Raw genomic sequence first — 24,225 nt, forward strand, 5'->3', positions numbered from 1 at the left:
GCCTACGTCTCTTTCCTCCTTTCAGTCTTAGCCTTCCTGACCATTTGCCTCCCTTAACTCTGGAAGCTTGGGTTTTCCATTTTCTCTGCTGAGATTTCAGTCAAAGAATAAGCTATTTATAACTCCTCCATTCTTGAATGTGAACGAATAAATTGGAATATTTGAGAGGTAGGTGAGGTCGAGATAGAAAATCGAGAATTTCTTGCAAAAAATCAGTTGGATGCTTTTCTTGTTTTCTGGCTTACTGTAAAGTGAAACCCTTTCCAGACATGGATAGCAGGAGAACAAGGGGAAGGAGAGAGCAGGTAAACTCATGGGCAAAGCAGTTTTCTTCTCACCAGCATGGCTGGGATGACATCCTGCAGGCCCCTGACCTCTCTCAAGCTGGTGGCTGGTGGGTCTCGTCGTTTGGCATTTCCTGGAACACACTTTGTGGTCTTTTATGGTGAGGTCTAAGATACTGAGGTTGGGGGCTGCATGAAAAACTGCATGTTTTACTTATTTCTAAGATCATCCAACTTCTTAACCAATCACTCTATTTGTTAAAGAAAATTCACGTTTCTGTTGAAGACATTCTTCTTGGAGTCTCATAATTTGTACAGTGGCTTTAGACTTTCTGCAGAATAGCTATCATAGAAATCTTTTCCAAATTATTGAAATTTTAAATCCAATTATGTGTTGGATGCAGGTCCTCATTTCTAGAATGCTGCTTTTTTTCCCCCACACCCTGGAACACAATTTCAAATACTTTTTCAGAAAGGATCTGTGGGAGGTAAAATTTCTAAGTCTTCCCATGTCTGAAAACGTCTTTGTCTTCATGCATGATTGACTGTTTGTCAGATATAGAATTATAGGTTCAAAGTCATTTTGTCCTCAGAATTTTAAAGACATTGTTATATTGTTTTTAGCATTCATTACTGCTGGTGAAAAATTTGATGTTAACCTGATTTGTAGGTAATCTTTTCTTTTCTCCTCACAGAAACTTTTAAGATCTTTTCTTTTTCCCTGGGGTTCTGAATATTCATGATGATATGCTTAGATGTGACTCTTTTTATTCATGAACCTCACCACTTAGTTGGCCCTTTTAGACTTTTACCACTGAGAAATTTTTTTTTATGATTGCTTAAAATTATTTTCTCCTATCCATTTTCTCTTTCTTGAACTTCTACAGAAAGGCATTCAACTTTCTGGACTGATCTCTATATTTAACTTTTCTTTCATTTTCCAAAGCTTTCTACTTTTTAGGAGACTATTTCTTTTTTTTTTAAATTAGTTTTCATTTGGCAATCTCTTAATTTCCATGAGCTCTTTCTTGCTCTCAGATTGTTTCTTTTTTCATAATTTTATGTTCAATTTCTTAAATTTGAGAACATTAATTAAAATGTCTATTAAATTCTCCTCTGTTCCCTGAATTATTGCTGTTTGTTCCAGGTTCAGTTGTTTTGCTTGTTCATATCGGTTCTTCTCTTTTATGCTATCAGTTCTCCTCAAATGTGATCCTCAGTTGTTAATTTTATGATGGAGGGCCAGGTTAATTTACATAGGTAGATGGCATGAATTCTTGTGACAGGTGTAGTCCTAGTTCCTCAGTACACCTCTCTGTTGACTGTCAGGCTTCACTCACATTAGGATGCCTGAGAAGAAAGCTGGCAGTCCCTGGCTCACCCTCGACCTTTACTCCAGGAGAACTAATAACCATTCTAGAAGTTTTAGCTCTTCTCAGGCATTTCTTTCCATCTCTGTACAGAATAGTTCTTGGTTTTTAGCTTGGGAATAAAGGCCATCACTGCACACAATGGCGAGGATATGCCAACTTGTGTAACTGTTTAGAAGGAAGTCCTTCAATTCATCACCTTGATGTCTTCCTCACTTTCTACTTCCACTCTTTGATACCAATTGACTTAGAGCTTAAAATCTTTCTGGAAACTGCTGTAAGAGCAGTTTCCACCTCCGTTCCAGCCTTCCCCTGAGCATGTCCCGGGCTTAGCTGCCACCACTCTGGCTTATCATGAGGATGATCCCGCAGAATTGTGTCAAATCTCTGGTCAGCTACTTCTCCTCATTTCCTCTTGTATTTATTTACTGCCATTACAGTTGGATGTGAGGGACGAGGTAGAGATACATCCTCAACTCACTAACTTGAACAGGAACTCGAACTTAGGTCTTCTGACCAGTCTTCTTACCCTTATACCTAGGATATGGACATCATATTCAGCTTTTTTACTTATTAGCTGTGTGTCCTTAGGCAAGCCATTTCACCTCTTTTGAGTCCCAAATTTCTTTATTATCTAGGGAGAATGAAACTGACCACATATAGTTGCAATATAAATTGAGGAGAATATCAGTCACACACAGTTTCAGTGAGGATGTTTTAAGGGTATCTAGCATAATGTCTGACACATAATGACCACACAACAAATGATAACTTAAAACACAGGGTTCAACGCATACAAGAAAACCCTACATTTAGTTTACACCTTGGGTATCTAATCAAAGCTCCTTCTTTTAAATTCTAATGGGAAAATTTTTTATTTACCTTATGGTCTTATTTACTGTTATTATTTTTGGATCAGAAGTGTCCACTGGCACAAGCTATATATCTTTCTGTGAAAAATTACTATGAACAGCTGACTTGGTTTTACTGTATAATATATTAAGGTCTGGAAAAGACAACATTTAGAATAAAAAAATGGTGCAGATTATCAGCTGGGTAATTTGACTTGAAGACCTATATAATTAAGAGCCAATAGAAAAAAAAGAGAAATTTAATACTTTAAGAAATTATTAACAATAAAGATATTTTCACTTAGATATTGTATCCAAACACTAACATAAATGGCATATTTAGTTAAATCACTAGGAAACTCAAGATATGAGATCGTTATATATTTTAAGACAGATTATAGTGTTCATATTAGATATTTATTCTCTCTGACAGAATACACTTTGTTCTTATTTTTTTCTTCCCTAGCAATTAAAAAAGTATGACTTTGAACATATTATATAACTTCTCTGAACCTTATTTTCCTCATCTATAAAATAAGAAAAGTACCACCTCTTTTATAGGATCGTTATTTGAATAAAATGAGTCAATATAGGTGATCTCTTTGTACTGGGATCCCAGACAACGGATTGTCCCACCCCATTCAAAATGGTCATAGCCAAAGAGGTGATATAAGGAATACTGTGGATGTGCTGGACAAAATAAATTACCCTCTTATTTAAAATTGAGATAAAATGTAGCTCAAAATTATTTCAGTGAAGGAAAAACACAAAATGTGACATTAGTCAGCTACCTCTGCAAAAGCAAGAGACTCAAAAAATATATTTCAGGGGAACAATTATCTGTTATCAAACTTGAGACTCTAGCAATTTTAAGAGATGTGCTGCATTTTGAAAAAGTTTCATTCTCAGGAGCCCCACGATACAAAGATTGTATTTATGGAAAAAGATGTCCCTCCTGATTGATCTTACTTCATTTTATATTTGTTGGTTCTCTTTTTATCATACTTGAGTTATATTTTCCACACGAAATGTACAGATCTTCCCAAGGAAGGTATGACCTGATTGCCAAAAAGACTTCCAAGAACAAGAAGCCAGACAGATGGAAGACGTTTGCCACTATGTAAAGTTTTGGCAAGCTTCTCTGGACATGTCTCCTGCAAAGTAGTGTGGGGAAGGAGAGCATTTTCCTGCTTTAAGACAGACTGTTGTCAAATTCTTCTAGCTGTTCTACAGGGGATCAGACTGTCGTCTTGGTTCCCTTGTAGTTATGGTCTTGAGCTAAATGACAGAGATGCTGGGTGTTTTTGTGAGCAGTTTCCTAACGATGAGAGGAAACTCCCCCAAGTGAGGGAGTTACCCAAAGATAACTAATTCACTGAAACATGAATCTAGAATCTTCCACAGTTAGATGGTAACGGAAAGGAAATTGCTCTTCCTCCCTTTAAAAAAAGTCTCTTCTCGGGGCCAGCCCGGTGGTGTAGAGGTTGGGTGCGCATGCTCGGCTGCAGCAGCCCAGGTTTCCGATCCCGGGTGCGCACTGACGCACCGCTTGTCAAGCCATGCTGTGGCGACGTCCCATATAAAGTAGAGGAAGACGGGCACGGATGTTAGCCCAGGGCCAGTCTTCTTCAGCAAAAAGAGGAGGATTGGCAGATGTTAGCACAGGGCTGATCTTCCTCACATACACACAAAAAAAGTCTCTTCTCTTTTCCTTGGTCCTACCCCAATTGCAACTAACCTGTGAAGTGTGCTCTTCTGTTCATATAGTATTTGTGTACAAATAATTTTAATTAAATAATTGCTATATATCTCATTATTTTGCTCATTTTTTATTCACACAGCTTTGTTTTAAAATTCTCTTCATGTTGCTACATATACAACCAGTCCATTCCTCTACTGCTACATAGCATTCCACTGCTGCATAGTGTGTAGAACCTGTCCAGTCCCAGAGATGGGCACCCAGATTGCCTTCAATTCCCCGCCACTACAATAACACTGTTGTAAGCTTATATGCCCTTTTATGGGCTTGAATGAGAGTTTCTTTGAAAGATAAACCCCAATGCAGGATTTCTGGGTCACAAGGAGGGGTAAATATAATTTTACAAAATATTGCAAGATTGCTCTCTACACAAGCTACATCAGTCTACATACATACCAGCAGGGAGTAAAGGCTCCTATAGCCTCACATTCCTGCCAACACTTGACATTATATAGCTTGCTAATTTTTTGCCAGTTTAATGAATGTAGAGTGATATCTTACTATTGTTTTAATTTGCATTTCTCTGATGACTAATGAGCTTGAGCATTTCTTCATGTGCTTGTAAGCCTGAAACTGGGTTTACTTTTCTGTAAACTGCTTGTTTGTATCCTTTGCCCATTTTCTATTATGATTCTTATATTTTTGTTGTATTGCAAGAGATCCTGGTATATTCTAGATACTATTTCCTTGCCCATTTCAGACATTGCAACATCACCCAACCTATCGTCTTTCAGTTAACTTTGTCCATAGCCTTTTCCCTTGAACAGAATTTTAAAAAATTTCTGATGTTATTTACTTAATCAAAATATTGCCTTACAGTTTATGGATTTGGGTTTCATTTAAAAAGTCTTTCAACATCTTGTCAAGAAAATACTCTCTTACGGCATCAACTACTAACTTTAAAGTTTTACCTTTCACAGTCAGGTCTTTAACATTTGGACTTCACCTTTGTACACGGTATTAGGTAGGGATCCAGTTAGTATTTTTATGCATTTAGAGAGCCAGATTCCCAGCAGTATCATCCTTTATCATACATAAGTGCCTTATATGCATATGTATGTCTCTGAGCTCTCTATTTTGTTTCACTGCTTCCCGTGTCTGTTCTCCTGTCAATACTATTACAATTCATTGCCATGGTTGGGTAGAATGTCTTAATATTTGCTTGCGCAAGCCCTACCTCTTTTCCTTTTTTTTCACATTTGACTTTTATTATTTTACTTGCAGTAAGCTATCAAGTTTCTCAAAAATCCATATAGCATTTTGATTGGTTCCACATTAAATTTATAGCTCCCTTTGATGAGAAATTACATTTTTAATACAGTAAATTATTCCCTCTCAGAGCACGGAATGTCTATTTCTTCAGATCATCTATTTTGTCCTTCAATAGAGTTTCAAAATTTCTCCATAGAGGTTTTGTGCATTCTTGATTAAGTTACCTACTAGAGAATTTATGAGTTCCGTTGCTATTTTAAAGGCATCTTTTTGGTTATAATTTTTTGTTGGAGATTGTTAATGTAGAGAAATGCTACTGATTTTTGTACATTGATTTGGTATCCATCAGCCTTGCTGAACTTTCTTATTGTTCTAATATTTGTTGATTTTATTCGTAGATACATGATCATATCATTTACAAATAATGACAGTTTAATCTCCTCTCTTCTGATCTTTACATCTCATTCCTTTTTTTTTCCATATAGGATTAGTCGGGACTTTCAGTACTACATTAAACAGTTTCGGTGTTAGTAAGCATTCTTCACTTAAAGGGAACATCTTAAAGAAAAAAGTTTCTCTTTTCAGTATAATGTTGATAGAGGCTAGCTTTACTAAGTTAAGTTTCCTTCTATTTCTAGTTTGCCATTAAAAAATAAATGAGGTGTTGGATCTCTGTAAAATGCCTTTTTACATTGATTAAAATAATCATATAGGGGCCAGCCCCGTGGCTTAGCGGTTAAGTGTGCCCACTCCGATACTGGCAGCCTGGGTTCAGATCCCGGGTGTGCACCGACGCACCGCTTCTCCGGCCATGCTGAGGTCGCGTCCCACATACAGCAACTAGAAGGATGTGCAACTATATGACATATAGCTATCTACTGGGGCTTTGGGGAAAAAAAGGAGGAGGATTGGCAATAGACGTTAGCTCAGAGCCGGTCTTCCTCAGCAAAATAGAGGAGGATTGGCATGGATGTTAGTTCAGGGCTGATCTTCCTCACAAAAAAAATAAAAAATAAAAATAAAATAAAATAAAATAATCATATAATTTTTCTCATTTCTTCTATTAATGCTGTGAATTTCATTAATATATTTTCTGATGTTAAAACAGCCTTTCATTCTTGAAATATAGTCCAGTGGATCACGATGTATATAATTATTTTAATATACGTTAACATTTGTTTAGCCAGTATTTCCTTTAGGATTCTTGGATCTATATGGATAATTAAAATGGGACTTGTTTTTTTTTGTATTGTCCTCATGTGGTTTGGAATCAAAATCACATAAAATTAACTGCATAATTTCTGTTCTTTTTGGTTTTAAAAACTTGTAAAAATATAAGAACTAACTGTTCATTAAAAGTTTGGTAGCATTCATATATAAAACCATGTAAGCCTGAAGCTTTTCTAAGAAGTGAATGATTTAAAATTTTTATGCTTATTGTCCTCTTCAAGTTTTCTATTCCCTCTTGGGGCAAGTTTAGCATTTTATATTTTATATCAATTTGTCGTTTTCCTTTAGTTTTTAAAAGTTTGTTAGAAAACAATCATAATACTCTTTTTAAACATTCCTTTGTATTTTTTCATTTTGTGTATGGTTATTTGCAAATTTTCTCTTTATTTGCATATTTTCTCTTTAATTCTTGAGGTCTCCCTTATTTATCTTTTCAAAGAACTAGTTTTTTTTTAATTAAAAAGTTTTTAACTAACTTGAAATAATTTTAGACTTTCAGATGATTAGCAAAGATAGTACAGAAAATTCCCATATACCCTTCACCCAGCTTCCTGTAATATTAACATCTTATGTAACCATGGTAAAATTATTAAAACTAAGAAACTAATATTTGTACTACAGTATTAACTAAACTACAGATTTTATTCAGATTTCCTCAGTTTTTACACTAATGTTCCATTTTTCTTCCAGGATCCAAAACAGGGTATCATATGTTATAGGCTGAATTGTGTTCCCTCAAAATTCATATGTTGAAGTCCTAACCCCCAGGATGTCAGCATGTGACTGTATTTAGAGACAGGATCTTTTAAGAGGTAACTAAGTTAAAACGAGGTCATTAGGGTGAGCCCTACCAATATGACTGGTGTCCTTATAAGAAATTAGGAACAGACACACAAACGGAAGACTGTGTGAATATACAGGGAGAAGATGGCTGTCTACAAGCCAAGGGGAGAGGCCTCAGAAGAAACCAACACTGCTGACACCCTGATCTCAAACTTCTAACCTCCAAAATTATGAGAGGATGCATTTCTGTTGTTTAAACCACCCAGTCTGTGGTACTTTGTTATGGTAGCCCTAGCAAACCAGTACTGTGACATGCCTCATAACTATGTTTCAGTCAACGACAAACCACATATACGCCAGTGGTTCCTTACGATTAGTACCATATAGCCTAGGTGTGTAGTAGCCTATACCATCTAGGTTTGTGTAAGTACACTCTATGATATTCACGCAATGATGAAATCACCTAATGATGCATTTCTCAGAACATATCCCCATCACTAAGTAACACATGACCGTACACCATTTGGTTGTCATGTTTCCTTAGTCTCCTCCAAGCTGTGATAGTTTCTCAGTCTTTCCTTGTCTTTCAAAGATATTCTCTTGCATTATCTACTGTGAGCTGACACTTTTAAAGAGTGCTGGTCAAGTATTTTGTTGAATGTCCCTTGATTTGCATTTGTCTGACAGTATCTCATGATTACGCTGAGGTTATGGAGTTTTGGGAAGAATACAATAGAGGGGAACTGCCCTTCTCATTGCATCATATCATGGAGTACAAAGTATCAATATGTTTTATTATCGGTGATGTTAACCTTGATCACTTGGTTGATGTGGTGTTTGTCAGGTTTCTCCACTCTAAAGTTACTATTTTTCTCTTTCCATACTTTATTCAAAGTGAGTCACTAAGTTAAGACCATACTCAAGGGGAGGTGAAGTAAATTCCTTTTCCTGGAGGGAGGAGTATCAGAGAATTTTGGACATACGTTAAAACCACTACAGGAATGAATGAAATTTTGGGCAAGATGAGTTGAGGTTATTCAGTTATCCTGTTTCTCCTTAAAAGATTTTCCACTAATTTTGGGATTTATCAGTAGGTCTTTCCTGCAACAATTATTAATGTGGGGTTCTAATGATGATTTTGTATTTCCCTGATTCCTTCTAAATTTATCAATTGAAATTTTTCTGTAACAGAGTTATCCCCTCTTCTCCATTTACTTATTTCATCATTTGTTTATATGTGTATAGACCTATGGATATTTAATTTTGGGGTTGAATCCATATTATCTTTCTTTTGTTGCTCAAATTGCTCTAACTTTGGCAATTGGGAACTCTCTTAAGTTGGCTTGTGTGTCCTTTTGACATGCCCTTGTCCTTATCTTCTGAAGATGATGCTTTAGGTGTATCTTGTATTTTCCCTGCCCCAGGCCTAGGATCAGTCATTTCTCTAAGGAACTCTTATTTATTTTACTGGAGAATGGTATTTAGAAACCATGGTTTTGTTTTTTCCCTCCATTTTGGTGCTGTGCTTCTACCTTTGCTATCCATTCATTCTGAATCTTTGTATTTTCTCTAGTGCTTCCTCACTTCCACCTTCTTGAATTAAATATTTAGGTTTTTAAAAATACTTTCTTGTTTCTGATAAATGTACAGTATTTAAAAAATAAATTTCCTTCTAATTTTATTTTATCTATGTTCTACAGATTTTTTTTTACTTGTAGTGTTTTCACTGTCACTCAATTCTAAGTATTAATTTCTTTTTTAGCCTAAGAGTTACTCAGGAATTTGTTTTTATTTCCCAAGCATATTAGATGTATTTAAGTCATCCTCTTAAGAAACTTAATTTATAATTTAATGCATTATGACTAAAGGACATAGTGTATATGATATTGGTCCTTTGGAATTCGAGGTTCCCTTTGAAATATAATCTCTAGTTTATTTTTGGTAAATATTTGGTTAATATTCTGTGCATGTTAAAACAGCAAGTGAATTATCTGTCATGTGAACAGCTCTACATATGCCTAATAACTTAAGTTTACTTATTTCAATGTTTAGATATATGCTAACGGATATATCTATCCGTTTCTCAGAGAGGTATGTCAGAATTTCCAAATACAGTTGTTGAAATATTTCTCTTTATGTCAATTGTTGATAAATACATACACACACACACGTGCGTTTAGATGCATATTTGTTCTTGATGGCTGTATCTTCTTGATCCACTATTCCTTTTCCCAATATATTATATCTATATTAGTTAGATGTTTCATTTACCTATTTTTGCTTTATAAATTATTACAAAACCTAGGGGCATAAAACAAGCATTTTATTTTTTCTCACAATTCTGTGGGTCACAAATATGGGGAGGGCTTGGCTGGGCAGTTTGTTTCTGATGCATGTAGTATCAGCTGAAGTGGCTGGGGCTGGAGGATCCACTTCTAAGATGGCTTCTTCATTCATATATCTGGCAACTGGGCTGAGATGTTTGGAATAGCTGTGGGATGTATGGGCACTGCTTGGTAAGCTCTCTTTCCGCATTCACTCCACCTGACATCTTGCATTTCCTCATAGCAGGATAATCTCAGGGTAGTTGGGCTTCTTATATGCAAAATACACTTACCCCCTCACAAGTCCCCCACCTCAAAGTCTCATCTCATTGTGGTATTGTCTTGAAGTTAGGATTCAGCCATCTGAATGAGGTCCGGATGAGCATGAGCCTCCATATGTATAGTACAGTACAAGTACAGTACCTCTCAATCTGAAGACTTGCAAAGAAACATTATCTGTCCCCACCCCCATTATCTTCTCAACATACAACTGTGGTAAAGCGATCGGACAGCTACAATAACACTCCAGTTCATACAGCAGGGGAACAGGATACACATAGCAGTTACTAGTCCACAGCAATTCTGAAATCCACTTGAGCACATATCACCAATTCCTTGATTAGGAGCCAGTCCTGCTCCCTAGGAATAATTCTCTGAAAATCCTGGTTTCACCCTCTGGGCTCTTGGTTTTATTATCTGAGTGGTCTTACCTTTTCCCTAAGAAATTGACTATGTTTGCAATTGAGTAGCCTTCTCAGCCTGCTTCTTGCACACAGAAGGGTAAGTGGGTGGCGGGGGGGGGGCGGGTTTATTTTGTACTGTTTCTTCCCCTTTTAATTCAAGATGACAGTGTTCCTACCTATGCTATTCATTAAAAAATGTTTTGGGTTTTCTAGGAATCTTATTGGATTTCACTCTATTACACAGAAGCCACATCTACAAATCTCTTTAAGATAGACAGTTTTCTATCTTGGGCCCTGTGGCTACTGTGCAATAAAACCTTGAGAATCATAGACTCTCTCTTGTTTAACAGAGAGTATCTATGAGGCATAACCATAAGACCATTAGAAATCTTTTGGTCTAGCAGAAAGGTTCTATTAAATACTGCCTTAGATCTTTCTGAAGTCTTAACAAAGGATTTTACAGACTCTGAGGTGATTGTCTGCCCTGAAGCCATTTCATATTCCAAGAATCTTTTGCTAGAAGAAACTGGGGATGTGTAATAGTTTTATTTTCAAATCCTGGCTCTTTAATATTTCCTCTAAATTTTGTGTGAAAACTAAGCAGCTCCACAGCAGTATTATTCAAATAGTGAAAAGATGGAAGCATAAACCATCTTTATCTTAAACCATCTTTATCTTACCATCGTTTAAGTGTCCATAAACAAATGAATGAACAAACAAAATATGTATATACATACATTAAGAAGGAAGGAAATTCTGACACATGCTACGAAGTGGATGAACCTTCAGGACATTATGCTAAGTGAAATAAGCCAGCCACAAAAGGACAAATGTTATGATTCTTATACGTGGTACCTAGGGTAGTCAAATTCTTAGAGACAGAAAGTAGAATGGTGATTCTAATCCAGGGGCTCGGCAGAGGGGAGAATGGAAAATTGTTGTTTAATGGGTATAGAGCTGTAGTTTTGCAAGATGAATAGAGGTCTGCAGATTGGCTGCACAACAATGTGAATGTAGTTAACACTACTGAACTTCACACTTTAGGATAGTAAATTTTGTGTTACGTATATTCTACCACAGTTAAAAATTTGAAAAAGCCAAAACAAAACAAATTAGCTCCTTCTTTAGCCCATGTCTTTCTTTTTGTATTTTATTATAGGCACCTAGAAAAAGCCAGGTAGTATTCTCTGCATTTTGCCTGGAAACTTCCTTAGCCAGATGCACAAGTTCATTTGTTCACAGGTGACAGTGTTGCTAAACTTTCCACTTAGTACATAACAAAGGTCCCTTTTTCTTCTGCCTTCAATACCATTTTCCTCACTGTTCTTCAAGACTCACAAACACATTTCTGCTTTTGTTAACCATCACTTTGGGGCCCTTCCAGCTTCTGCCTCTGCCTGGTCCCAAAGCCACTGCCACACGTTTTAGATTTTTGATATGTCAGCAACCAACTTTAGACACCAGATTCTGTTCTTGTTATCTCTTGTTAGGAGTAAATGACTGACGGCCGCTGGTCTATCAGCATCTGTTTTTATCAACTCTTTATTTCAGCAGAACTTCTGCCCTGGTATCCCATCAATACTAACTATATGGGCTGTTACTGCCACTTTTTTGTAGTGATGGAACAGGAAATTATTGTCCAGGGTAATATGGTGAAGATGCAAAAGCAGAATTTCAAAACTTTCCTTCAACCTATTTAGTTTTTCTTTTCATCCACTTACCCATAGCAGCTTAAGATAGTTTTCAGTTTGCTTGGGTATTCTCTCTCTCTTTTTTTTTTTGTGAGGAAGATCAGCCCTGAGCTAACATCCATGCTAATCCTCCTCTTTTTGCTGAGGAAGACCGGCTCTGAGCTAACATCTATTGCCAATCCTCCTCCTTTTTTTCCCCCAAAGCCACAGTAGATAGCTGTATGTCATAGGTGCACATCCCTCTAGTTGCTGTATGTGGGACGCGGCCTCAGTATGGCCGGACAAGCGGTGTGTTGGTGTGTGCCCGGGATCCGAACCTGGGCCGCCAGTAACAGAGCGTGCGCACTTAACCGCTAAGCCACAGGGCCGGCCCTCTCTGTCTTTTTTGATCATTGTTAGTTTAGATACTCCTTGCTTCTCTCTACCATCTGCAGTTTCTTCAAGGTTAGTAATGGGACTGGGCTGATTCAGGAGCTAAGGGAAAATGTTATAAAGACATGAGCTATGGAAATTTTAGTCTAGTGGAGAGAAAAAGTTCCTTAAAATATTAGAATACAGTGTGCTAAGTGATATGAACAAGGTAAGCACAGTGTATTATGGAGAGAATAGGGAAGTGGTTTCTAAATCAGACTTGGAGTTCATGGAAAGCTTTAGAAAGGAGTCAGGTAGGAGTTATAATAGGTAAAGCACATTTTAGGCAAAGGAACTTCAGGTTATAAAGGCATCTATAAAGGAATGGTTTTGTGAGACAGCACAAACTTTTTTGGACCCCACATGCAATTCTGAATGGTCTGGAATAAAGAATCTATGCAGGAAAGTGGCTGGAAAACTTAGAAGTAGGAGGGGCCTGAATATAACGTTATACCAAGGAGCTCAGATTTTTATTCTTTAGGAGAGCAGGAAGTATTAGTTTTGAGCAGGGAATTGTCAGGATCAGATTTCCACGTTTCAAAGAAAGCACTGCATGATGCTTACCCTCTAGGGCCCTGTGCTTGCAAGGGAACTTTCTAAAGTCCTGGAATGGGCACTGGCAATGAGTTCTGTGGTCAACTGTTTCTTGTAAAATTGGCAAAAGGAAGATATTTAAACCGCAATGGTCTCTTTCTACTATAATTTGCCTCCATTACACTTTCCCTAGGCTGTGGGCATTTTTAGAAACCAGCTAAGGGAAAATTTAGGATTATTTGGTCTGTATTTAGTAATATGTAATAAAGTGGTTTGTAGTCACTTCTGTGTATAGCTAAGTTATTGCTAGCCATCCTGGTGTAAAAACGGCTTCTGGTAATAACCTTACTACCCACCCAGCAGTTGTAATAAGATGGAGGAAGGTTATACCCTGGTATAAATGTGTATTCATGATTTTGTATTTGTTTCTTAAAGAAGAACCCTAAATCATACCAATTTCAGGACCTACAAACCAGGATCTTTACCTGGAGCACTGCCAGATAGTACCAAATTTAGGAAGCTATTATTAAAAATGTTTAGCCCCAAGGGAGATGAAGGCCTGAACGAAGGCAGTGGTGGTAGAAAGGGAGGCGCAAGGTCAAGATACAAGAAGCACGCAGGGAGTACAATCTAGGGAACGTGGCAATTGTTTTGATTTGCGGGGAGATTTTTATAACAAATAAGTCATCAACTTGCATAATTGGGAGGATGGAGGCCCATTCCCGGAGAGAGAACATTACGGGAACTGCAAGCTTGGGCGGAGGATGAATCCTGTTTGGGGCTTCTGGCGTTTCAGGTGTCAGAGGGACAAGTAGAGGAAAATGCTGGTCTGCATCACAGCTACGCACCCAGGTACTTGGGGGATATCATTTGTCATATTTTCCGTTCTCTGGAGGCCACTTACCAGGCTTTCTTTGGCCCTCACTTTCCCATCCTCAGGCCACGAAACAGCAACCACCTCACCGCCCTCACAGCTTCCTAATGGCGCCGGCTCACCGGATGTGGGAGCAGCACTTCCGCCCCAAGAGGCGCGCGCTCAGGGGGCGCAGGGCGCAGGCGCGCAGGGCTCTCAGCCCGGCCCAACCTTGGCCTGAGGCTGGGGGTTTCTCGAGTATTGGGTCCTTCCGTCGTTTTTTGCGGGATACTTTTCCCCATGAAGAGAGCGTTGTCTTCCCACTTAATCCCCCAAACTTCCACTTCCCCCACAGGAAGTCAACGGCGCCGTCCTGAGGGCTTTGTTGGTCTCTAGGCGCCGAGGCAGAGGTGCTAGTGAAGATGAGTCAGCGCTGATTCCCCAGCTGGTAAACGCATGGCTCATTACCCATGGTGGCTTTGCACAAAGCCCAGAAAGCTCCGTGAGCTGGGTTTAAAGCCTGCGGTGACTTTTTGTTTCCCATATATGGACCTGGAATTAAGAGGGAAAACTCCTAGCGATTAAGATACCTATTTCTTAAACCAGTTTTCTTAGGGAAGGGACCAGAGTAATTGCAGCCTCTTGGAATCCCAAATTAGCCCATGTCCCTGAGTGAACTGCGAGATTTCGAGAAGACTTCCACTATCTTGCAACTAAAGTCTTTCAGTGTAGCAGGATGGTTGAGGAAAACTTGACCTCATTATTACTAGCAATTGTGGAACAAATAGAAATGCATATTTTTATTAGTTTACTACTTACAAATACATTCTAAATAAGACATTCATGGAAGAATACCAAAATGTAGTAGTGGACAATAGTAGTCCAGTGGGAAATTTTATGTCACTGAAGATGACTGGTAATTTAGAGTGTGAATACGAACCTGCTGTAATCATACCTTGAATTGTTGATTGAGTTAGAAATCTCTCTTCAGTGAGGCTTATCCTGACTACTCTTTAAACAAAGTTTAACCTACACTTCTCCTACTCCCATCCCCCTTACCTGCTTGGAATTTTTTTTTTCTCCATAGCACTTTTTACTTCGTAATGTGTGGCATAATTTACTTATTATAGCCATCGCTTATTATTTGTATATCCCACACTAGAGTTAAGCTTCATGAAGGCAGGAATTTTTTTCTACTTAACTAATATATTTCAAAAGCCAAGAACATTTTTGTCCCGTGGTCGGCACTCAATAAATAGTTATTGAATGAATGAATATGTTATTTTCCAAAGAGCAGAAAGAGAGCCTAAGTGGGCTTGCATGATTGGCATAACTTATGTGGAACACAGTTCTATTGAAAATCCTGGTAGTGAAGACAGTCAACAAGTCAACAAGTATTTATTGAATCTCTACTATATCCCAAATGATAGCTGTCCAAATTCCCCAGAATTTAGCAACTGTTCTTCATTAAACTTGCTGATACTTTTTAAAACATCTTGTACCTTTTGGTGTTCCTTGGGGACAAGGCCTATATGATTCACCTATACAGCATCTCTTATGGTCATATGTCCGTACCAGACAATGAGTATTTGTTGAAAGAGCAAAGGTGTGAACTGGGTTAGGGCATTAGGGTTACCTGAGAATCCAGTTATTTTTCACATGAATATTTGTTTTGTGAAATTATGGTCCATAATAGTAGTAGTTTGCAATCCTTCTCTGAAAGATTCACAAGTTTTATGTGATAATTTTCAATCTGAAAAATTAACTTATGCATATTCTGGGTCATCTGGATCGCCAAATACTGACAGAAGGTTTTGGTGTCCTTGTTTGGTTTGTGTCTCTGGTGAGCATTTTAGCACTACGTGGTGTAGTACTTTGTTGCAGTTTAATAGGAAGAGAGAACAGAGGCGGCCTAAAAACATAAGTGATTTATTCACCCCAAATGAAACCCAAATGACATTAAATCACTCTGTCAGGAGATGTCACAGTAGTTTAAAAGGAGAAAAGAGAGGAGAGAAGTGAGTCGTGGTAGAATGGGCTTGCTGAAGTAGCGGTAGGTACCATATTCCTGTTCTGAGAGGTGATTTAGTTTGGCAAAGCATCATCATTGTTGTTCTCCAATTAATACTTTTAATTTAAATTCTGTTGGCTTTACATATTTGTTTGCATTTATTTTGTAATTTTGTGGGATTTTTTTTTGTAGCTACAAGAGCTGTGATACAAGGAATCTGAGCCTACCTTTATGTTTGTACATATTTAATAATATCATAGTGAAAATAGTTTAAGCTGGGGACATTGGACCTTTAAAATGTGTTTTTACTTTTAGTGGGTTTTAGTGGTGTTTATACTTTACTCGAGTTTGTGAAAAATGACATTATAAAGCTTCAGGCCTTAGGGCCCAGGACACAGAATATTTATTTCAATAAAGTCCAGGTAGGACGGTTCAATGTAGGACAGCTATTTCTACCGTTAGTGGTGCTGGTGGTGGTGAAAAATAGGAGACGGGGATCTCAGGAAAATGTAGGAAGGTTGCTTAGAGAAAATGGAGGAATTTTAGATAAAGTTGGAACTCTTTTAGTAATTGTGCCTTTGGCTCTGAATTTGTGACTTCTCAGAAACTTTTCTCAAATGGCCAAGTGAAATGCCGTGTTTTTGTTTCTAGATTTAAAAGAAAAATGCTAATCAGCATTTCTGTAGATGTTGCAAAACTTTGTTCTCTGTGGAACACTGGGAGACCTGAAGAGCTGTTTAAAGTCGTTGCAATAGAAGATCAGAGGAAAGAGATGCTTAATTTTTGATACTGTCTTCTCCCTTTGACCTCCCCATCCTGGCCCTGAAATGGGAAATAGAAGTAGAAAGAAATAAGATGAGGACTTTGTTTTGGTTTACTTTAATAGAAAGGGTACTGGAAGCAGGTATTATTTTAGAGTCAACTTGGCTACCATGTCCAGAGAAATACTGTCTGGAGTTCAGTCAATCAACAGATATTTGTTGAACACCTACTGTGTACCAGGCATTATATGGGGAGCTGAAGACAGTGAGCAATACAGAGTCCCTGCCTTTGTAAATAATACTTGCTTCTGTTCTATTGTGTCTTTATCTTCACTTGGTACACTTTAGCTGAATATGAGTGGGCAATTTGAAAATTTTTCCTGCATTCTTTATGCTGATGTGTCTGATTTCTAGGATAGAATACAGAGTTAGAAATCGTAAAGGCTCAGATTAATTTGTTCTTTTTATCTTTCTCTGTTTTTAAGGGGTGTCATGAAAGTTGACATAAATCTTCAGAAAGTGGACATTGACCAATGTTCAAATGATGGCTGGTTTTCAGGAACTCACAAATGTCACCTTAACAATTCAGAGGTAAGAACGTGAAAATAAAGTCCTCTGAAATCAGAAGCTCAGAAATGGATTACTTTTGAATATGTTATGTTTGTATGGGTAAGTGAACAAGAGGCATCTGACTGGGAAAAAATCTCCTGTGCGGGTGTGAATGTTGCCAGATGAAGTGAAAGTGGTGTAGCAAATGAAAGTTGTGCAGAATAGCTGTTCATTGGGAGCCTCAGAGAAGTCTGAAACTGAAATTATGTCTGAAGTGTGGCTTTAGTCAGAGGCTGATCCTATGCTTCAAAATGGGCTGGAAATTAAAATAGCCGTGAAGTGAGAAAGCAGTCCCAGGAGGGGTCAGCGAGATTATGCACATTTTTATGGAGTAGGATGCCTGTTGAAACACTGGTGGTATTAATTCAGACACACTGCCATCTGCTAGAAAAGCAATACAGAAAGTACGGCAGGGAAATTTTGGAAACAAGGAGAAAACTGTTTACAGGGACCTAGAAAGGAAATGTGTGTATTTCCAATTTTCAACTCCTATCCATGCTTGATTTCAAGAGACTGTGGTTGGTAAGGAACAGACACAGAGATCATACTTCTGGAAATAAGACTGTCACTCGTCTTTTGTAGTTTCAGAGAGGAAATGTGATGACATCCTGATTTCATTTTCAGTAATCTATCTGTAAGTTCCCAACATGTTATGAAGCTAATGTACAATAACATTCCTGATCTTAAATATTTGGATTATCCCAACTTTGAGTCCATGAATTGGTGAGGAAAGTCAGCTTGATTTGTTTAAAATAGAGGGGATAGTCCCATAAATGTAGTAATCTACATCTTCAATTTGAATTTTTGCCATTGTGAAAGACGGTTCTACATAGTGCAATTTTAAGGTAAGGAATTTTGAATCAGAAGGAAATTTAACAATAAGTACTTATTTGTGCCTTTACACAAATGATAAGTGTACAGACACATGCACAGGTATACACGCATGTACATGTGTGTACATATGCCCATTACATGTTTCCCATGTGCTCTCCCCCACATATCCTGCCATACACAACCCACATACTCCCATGCCCCACCACTACCCAAATAATCTTCCACAGTTCCCAACATCCCCCTTATACTCCACACACACACCTCCACCTGCCCCCCATACTCCCCACCACAATATCCCTCACCCGTCCCACCCCTTAAAGCCCCTAGAAGCTCCTATAATCCCCCACATCACTCTAAATCCATCACACATCCCACCATATCCCCATGACCCCACTTCCTCAGTACCCCACACACATTCCCACACCCTCTCCCACGTCTCCATATACCTCCACACAGCCCTCACTCCCTCCACTCCCCCCCCGACTTGGGACCCACTTATGCAAGTGAAATACTTCTGTCTTAACTTACAGAAGTTCAGATCCTCTTTTTGCCTCCTTTCACTATTTGTTCTTACGGTTTTGAACTTTTCTGAATTTCCCTTCCCTTTGGATTATTCTGGCATTTCCAAAGATGTGAATTTCAATCACTGATTGGCGAATATCTTCAGCCTGATTACTATCTCCATGCCAATGGCCTATAGCCGCTTGGCTTTGTCTTTTAGAGTGGAGTTTTTTCTGCATGGGTGTCATATTGTGGATATTGATCTGTATGTCCTCATTTCTGTAGGGCCTTGTTTCACTGGTGCTCCTGGGTGGTTCAATAAGCAGTCTGTCTACAAACAAGGAGATATTTACTTTTCAGTTTGTTACAGTTGCTGCCTGCCTCTAATAATCTTGGTGTAGCTTTTTTCCCCCCTCATAGCACATCTGTTTATTTGACTAGATGGTCATATTGGAAGTACCTCTTTCTCCTTTTGAAAGATTGGTTTATGTTCATTGCCTCAAGATTATTAATTTTCTGGGTGTTGTGTCTTTTTAAAGATATCAAATAAACTAAATTATTTCAAGATAAACTATTATCCTTGATTCTGGTTAACAAATATTAGGTTGAAATGAGTAACTTTTGGCATTATTTATGGGAGCATATATTTATTCTATACCTTAGGAAAAACATATCCTACAAGACAGCTGACAGTTCAATCAATCTCATTTGAAAATGTCGTAGAAAGAGGCTCAATGATCAAAAAATAACATCAACAAGCACTGAGTCTACAAAATGCATATTTTGACTTAGACTCTGGATCCCTCCACCCAAGTTACTGGAGTTGGGAGTAGGAGATCTTGGTGTCCTAGCCTGGGCCCATGGCATGGAACTCTTCACACTTTTTTGTTGGGCTTCTCTAAGGTTCTGTAGTTGGTGCTGGTCACTCTGGGCACCTGCAGCAGTTCCCTACCACATCCTCAGTCTAGTGAATAACAATAGTCTTTTAATCCTTCTCTGTTATGTGAATTGGAGCCCAGGAACTGGCTTCTCTTGAAGTTTTTACTGCTTGAGAAAAGAGAAAGAAAAATCTCTTGTTCAGGGCATTTTTCATCTGTACTGGCTCTCCTTTATTCCTTGTCACAAATCTTCTGTTACAGACCCCAAGGATCACCGTGTAAACTGGCTTATTTTTTATTTTTGGTGAGGAAGATTAGCCCTGAGCTAACATCTGTTGCCAATAGTCCTCTTTTTGCTGAGGAAGATTGGCCCTGGGCTAACATCTGTGCCCATCTTCCTCTACTTTATATGTGGGACGCCGCCACAGCATGGCTTGATGAGCGGTATGTAGGTCCACACCCGGGATCCAAACCTGCAAACCCCGGGCCACCAAAGCAGAGCGTGTGAACTTAACCACTACGCCACCAGGCTGGCCCCCTAAACTGGCTTATTCTTGGAAGTACTTAACTTGATTCATAATCGTACAGTGTAGGGATCTGTCTTTATGAATATCCAAATCATTAGAAACAGAGACACACATGTTCACTGTGAGTTTTATCTTGCCAATGTTTAACATTCTTCTCTTATAAATACTAGAGGAAGTTACAAATTTTCCAAGTTACAATTGAGGCCAATTTCTCACTTTTAAAATTTTTCTGGTATGTTGACTTTTCAGCCTCCATGGTATCTTGAACCAGAATAGTGAGTCTGATGTTGGAAACAGACAAGTGGTATGTGACCAATGACCAAAAGCCTGAGGAGCATTTTAGAAAGGCATGGCATGGTTTATGAGGAAAACAATTTCTCTGTGAGTTTGGGTTGTTACAGGGTCTAGGAGGCCACTGAGTATCTTTTGAAGGGCATAGTAGAGCAAGATCTGAGTCGACACCCTGAACTGAACTGGCTGTTTTCATAATTGATCCAGATCACCGCAACATGGACTTGATCATGTTGTCCGTATCCATTTAAATAATTCTTGACCTATTTTCATATCATTGTTTGCTTTGAGTATACAAAATTCTCTTCTACAGAATAGTTTATTAGAAACATTAAAATAAATTGATATTCATTTTTGTTTTAAAGGTTTCCTTTAGCTTTGTTTTCCTTATAAGAATTTTTTTTGTCCCTATATGAAGTAGGAAACATTAGGACAGTGACCTTGAAACTTTTTGATTATATTCTACTAGTAAAAATGCTTTAAGCATCTGCTCATAGTGTATGTATATTTTTAATCTACAAAGTACACACACCTTTTGTTATACTTTTATATTCTGTATATTATAAATCAGAAAACTTAATTAGGCTGAGATAAAGATGAAATAATAATTTAATGTTGATTGTATTTTATAAAAATAAATATAATGAGAGCAATGTAATTGATTCACAATTTTTGAAAAATTTTTAGTGAGAGTGTTATGATTGGTTATGTTTCATCATATTTTAAAATCTTAGTTTAATACTTGGTAATGCAATGATTCAGAGGTCTCTAAGTTCAGTTTATTTTTATACTTAGTTTTTATGTCTGTCATAGTTGAAAATATGCTTCACAAGGTTATGTCAGTCCAAATTGAAGAAATAAATTGTTAACTGTGTTTGCTAAATTACAATGTTCATTTTTCATGTCCATCTACCAATTTTGCCAAGATTTTTGCAGAAATACAGCTGGCACTTTTTCATCTTACCTGATGTTAGTTGGTCCCTGCAAACTAATTGGAAAGCTGGGCATTTTAGTATTTTAAAGGAATAGGTTAAAAATCCACTCAAACTTTCACAAGGAATATTTTCAAACAGAATAGGAAATTTTATTTCCAAGTTTAAACTATGTGGCTATGCGAGTGTTTATAGTTTTTGGCAAAAAAACCACATAACATTGAAAATATTTCCAAATATCCATTTTCAAAATGCTCACTTCCAAAGGCTTTCTCATGGATTATTAAAATGTCTCTTTTACTTTGAAGGAACAGCTTATATATATTTTTGAAAATGCCTGCTGCATAGACATTACTGACAACCACTTGTCATCATAGAGCAGGTCAGCAAATTTGGAATGTTTCCCTTTTTCTGTAAAGAGCAATGCATAACTAATCTTTGAGTTTAGAAAAGAGTAGTTCGCTTTGAAATGATCAGAACATTTTTGTGTGGGAAAAGATTTTCCAGGTCACACACCATCTAATTATGAAGAGTTGTAAATATTTTACAATTTAAAATAATATACCCTGTAAATCCACTTAGATGGTCAAATATAAATGGTAATAAATTGAAATTTGAAAGCAAATGAAGGAATGAAGTAACCACTGTCATTATTTCTGTCTTGAAACTCCCAGTTCTCCTCCAGGATAGTTCAAGTGCCTTATCAGTATTGTGGTCATATGACATGTGGACTGAGTGAGGGCATTAATGTTGATCCAAGTCTTAAATATTAGTAAAGCTTAATTTATTTCTCTTTTTTTATAAAAAAGTTAAATATAAATAGAAGTTTTTGTATTTTCTTCTCACATGCCAATTAACCTCTTATGTCCTCTGCTTTGGAAACCACTTCTTGAGATTATCAGATTCACTGTTCTATCCAGAATCACAGGAATGGTTATATCATCAGCTCAGCTAATGGCTTTATATAACTCTAAGATCATTTTTTGGTATCTCTCCTTTTCTATTAAAGGTATTGGATGAGAATCTACTTGTAATTCTTTACTACTCCATTATTTGCAAGTTAATGAATCTCTAAAGATATGTTTTTAAAAAGGTCAAAATGTAAGAAAGGATATCATTTAGTATAGAAGAAAAGAAATTTAATGCAAAAATCTAAAGGAAAAATCTAAAGAAAGCAGAAGGAATTCATTATTGTTTTTGAAAGCCCCCTTATATACAGAACATTGTTTACTCATTTGGCTACAGCAATGTTTAGATTACTTTTCTAGAGATCTTTTATTTAATTCAATTGCTGATTGAGTGAAATTGCTTAGAAACAGCTTTATATTAATTCTCATCCCATGGCTACAGTCTCACCATTGCCCTTTTCTCTAGAAAGCTTCTGCTTTACAAATATTATTTTTCACCTATCGCTAGAACTGTACTGTCCAATACCATAGCCACTAGTCACATATGGCTATTGAAATGCAAATCAATTAAAATTAAACCAAATTAAGAATTCGGGTTTTTGGCCTCACTAACCTGATTTCAAAAGTATAATAGCCACATGTAACTAATGGCTACCATATTGGACAGTGTAGTGGATAGCTACGCTCTAGAATATGGTCTAGCTTATAGTGTAGTTAGACCACACAGATTATTGAAAGCTTTCAAATCTCTAAATGTCCTCATATAATCAAATCTGTAACATTGCCTTTAAATTCATTAAGGGATGTTCAGGAACAAACTTGAAGTGAATTTTGGATTATGCAATCATTCTTATGATCTACTCTTTTCAATTGAGTTAATACTCAATTGAATGAGTATTAATAATGAGAAATTTGCAAACTATTTTTAATGCCATTATTTTACACTGAAAACTATAAAAATCTTCTAGTAAGTGGAGAAAAGTAAATACTGGTGATCTTCTAGATATTTAAATTTCCTTTGTATTTTAGTAAAATTTCCCTTTTCTCTTGTTACCAATACAGAATGTCACTAACATGAAGTCACACTCTCCCTCTAGAATGTAGGCAACGATCAGGTGTTCATTGGTGCCTAGCACAGTGCCAAGATGTTTATTGAATTAATGGAGACAGCCCACTCCCACTCTGTTGTTAGATGGCCTCCCTATAATAGAATATATATAACATATATAATATAAAGCCATTGCTTTTGATTTCTCCCACCGGAATTGCCCAAAATAAAGGTAAACTTTTTTTCTTTGTAGTAACCATTCAGGTATTTGAAGACTGCTGTCAGCTACCTTCTAAGTCTTCTTTCTTCTAAGCTAAATATCCTTTGGTTCAGTCAAGCATCCTTGCTTTACTAGGCTTAGCCAAAAGAGGCCACGTCACTGCTGTATGATCCCATTTGTTTTTGAAGTTGTGAAGCCCTTACTTGTTTCCTTTTGTTACAGTCTTTCTTTCTAAAATGCATAGAAACTGATTATATTTTTCAGAGTTTTTCACTGTGTTCCTGAGAGTTATTCCAAAATAACTGTACAGGGGTGCCTAAAAGTCAGTTAAGGGAAAGCTGGCTCTCTTGTTCAGAGAAAGATGTTTCCAGCAACTGAGCTAAGAGTTCCCCAGTGGCTGTTGCCATCTTGTGGTTGGGGGAAAGAGAGACAGAGACAGAGACAGAGAGAGAGAAAGAGGGAAGAAGGGAGGGAGAGAGAGTGAGACAGAGGGGGATCTCTGGTAGGAAAATCTAAAATCACTATTAGAATACTGTGTGTTTTTTTTCTCTTGTGTCTGGTTGAAAGCTCGTTTGTGTGTTGGGTCCTGGTTAAATCCTAGACCACTGTTTCTAACACTGTCTCCTGCTACCCAATTCTGACTTTAGTCTACTCATCTCTAATCAGGTATACTGGGTTTCTTTGTTTAAGGCCCAGTTTAAAAGTTTGCTGAACTATTAT

The 24,225-nt window shown here is 37.4% G+C and overlaps 1 protein-coding gene across 1 annotated transcript in view; it reads left to right on the forward strand.

The window, feature by feature from the left end:
- The window catches only part of GPR158 (G protein-coupled receptor 158), a 373,712-nt gene that overhangs the window by 20,073 nt on the left and 329,414 nt on the right, over positions 1–24,225 (forward strand). Inside the window, exon 3 of the mRNA XM_058532588.1 lies at positions 17,243–17,348. Within this exon, the coding sequence (XP_058388571.1) occupies positions 17,243–17,348 (106 nt within the window). The remainder of the gene's footprint in view (positions 1–17,242; positions 17,349–24,225) is intronic.

The sequence above is a fragment of the Diceros bicornis genome, chromosome 36 (genome assembly GCF_020826845.1).
Source record: "Diceros bicornis minor isolate mBicDic1 chromosome 36, mDicBic1.mat.cur, whole genome shotgun sequence".
Lineage (NCBI taxonomy): Eukaryota > Metazoa > Chordata > Mammalia > Perissodactyla > Rhinocerotidae > Diceros > Diceros bicornis.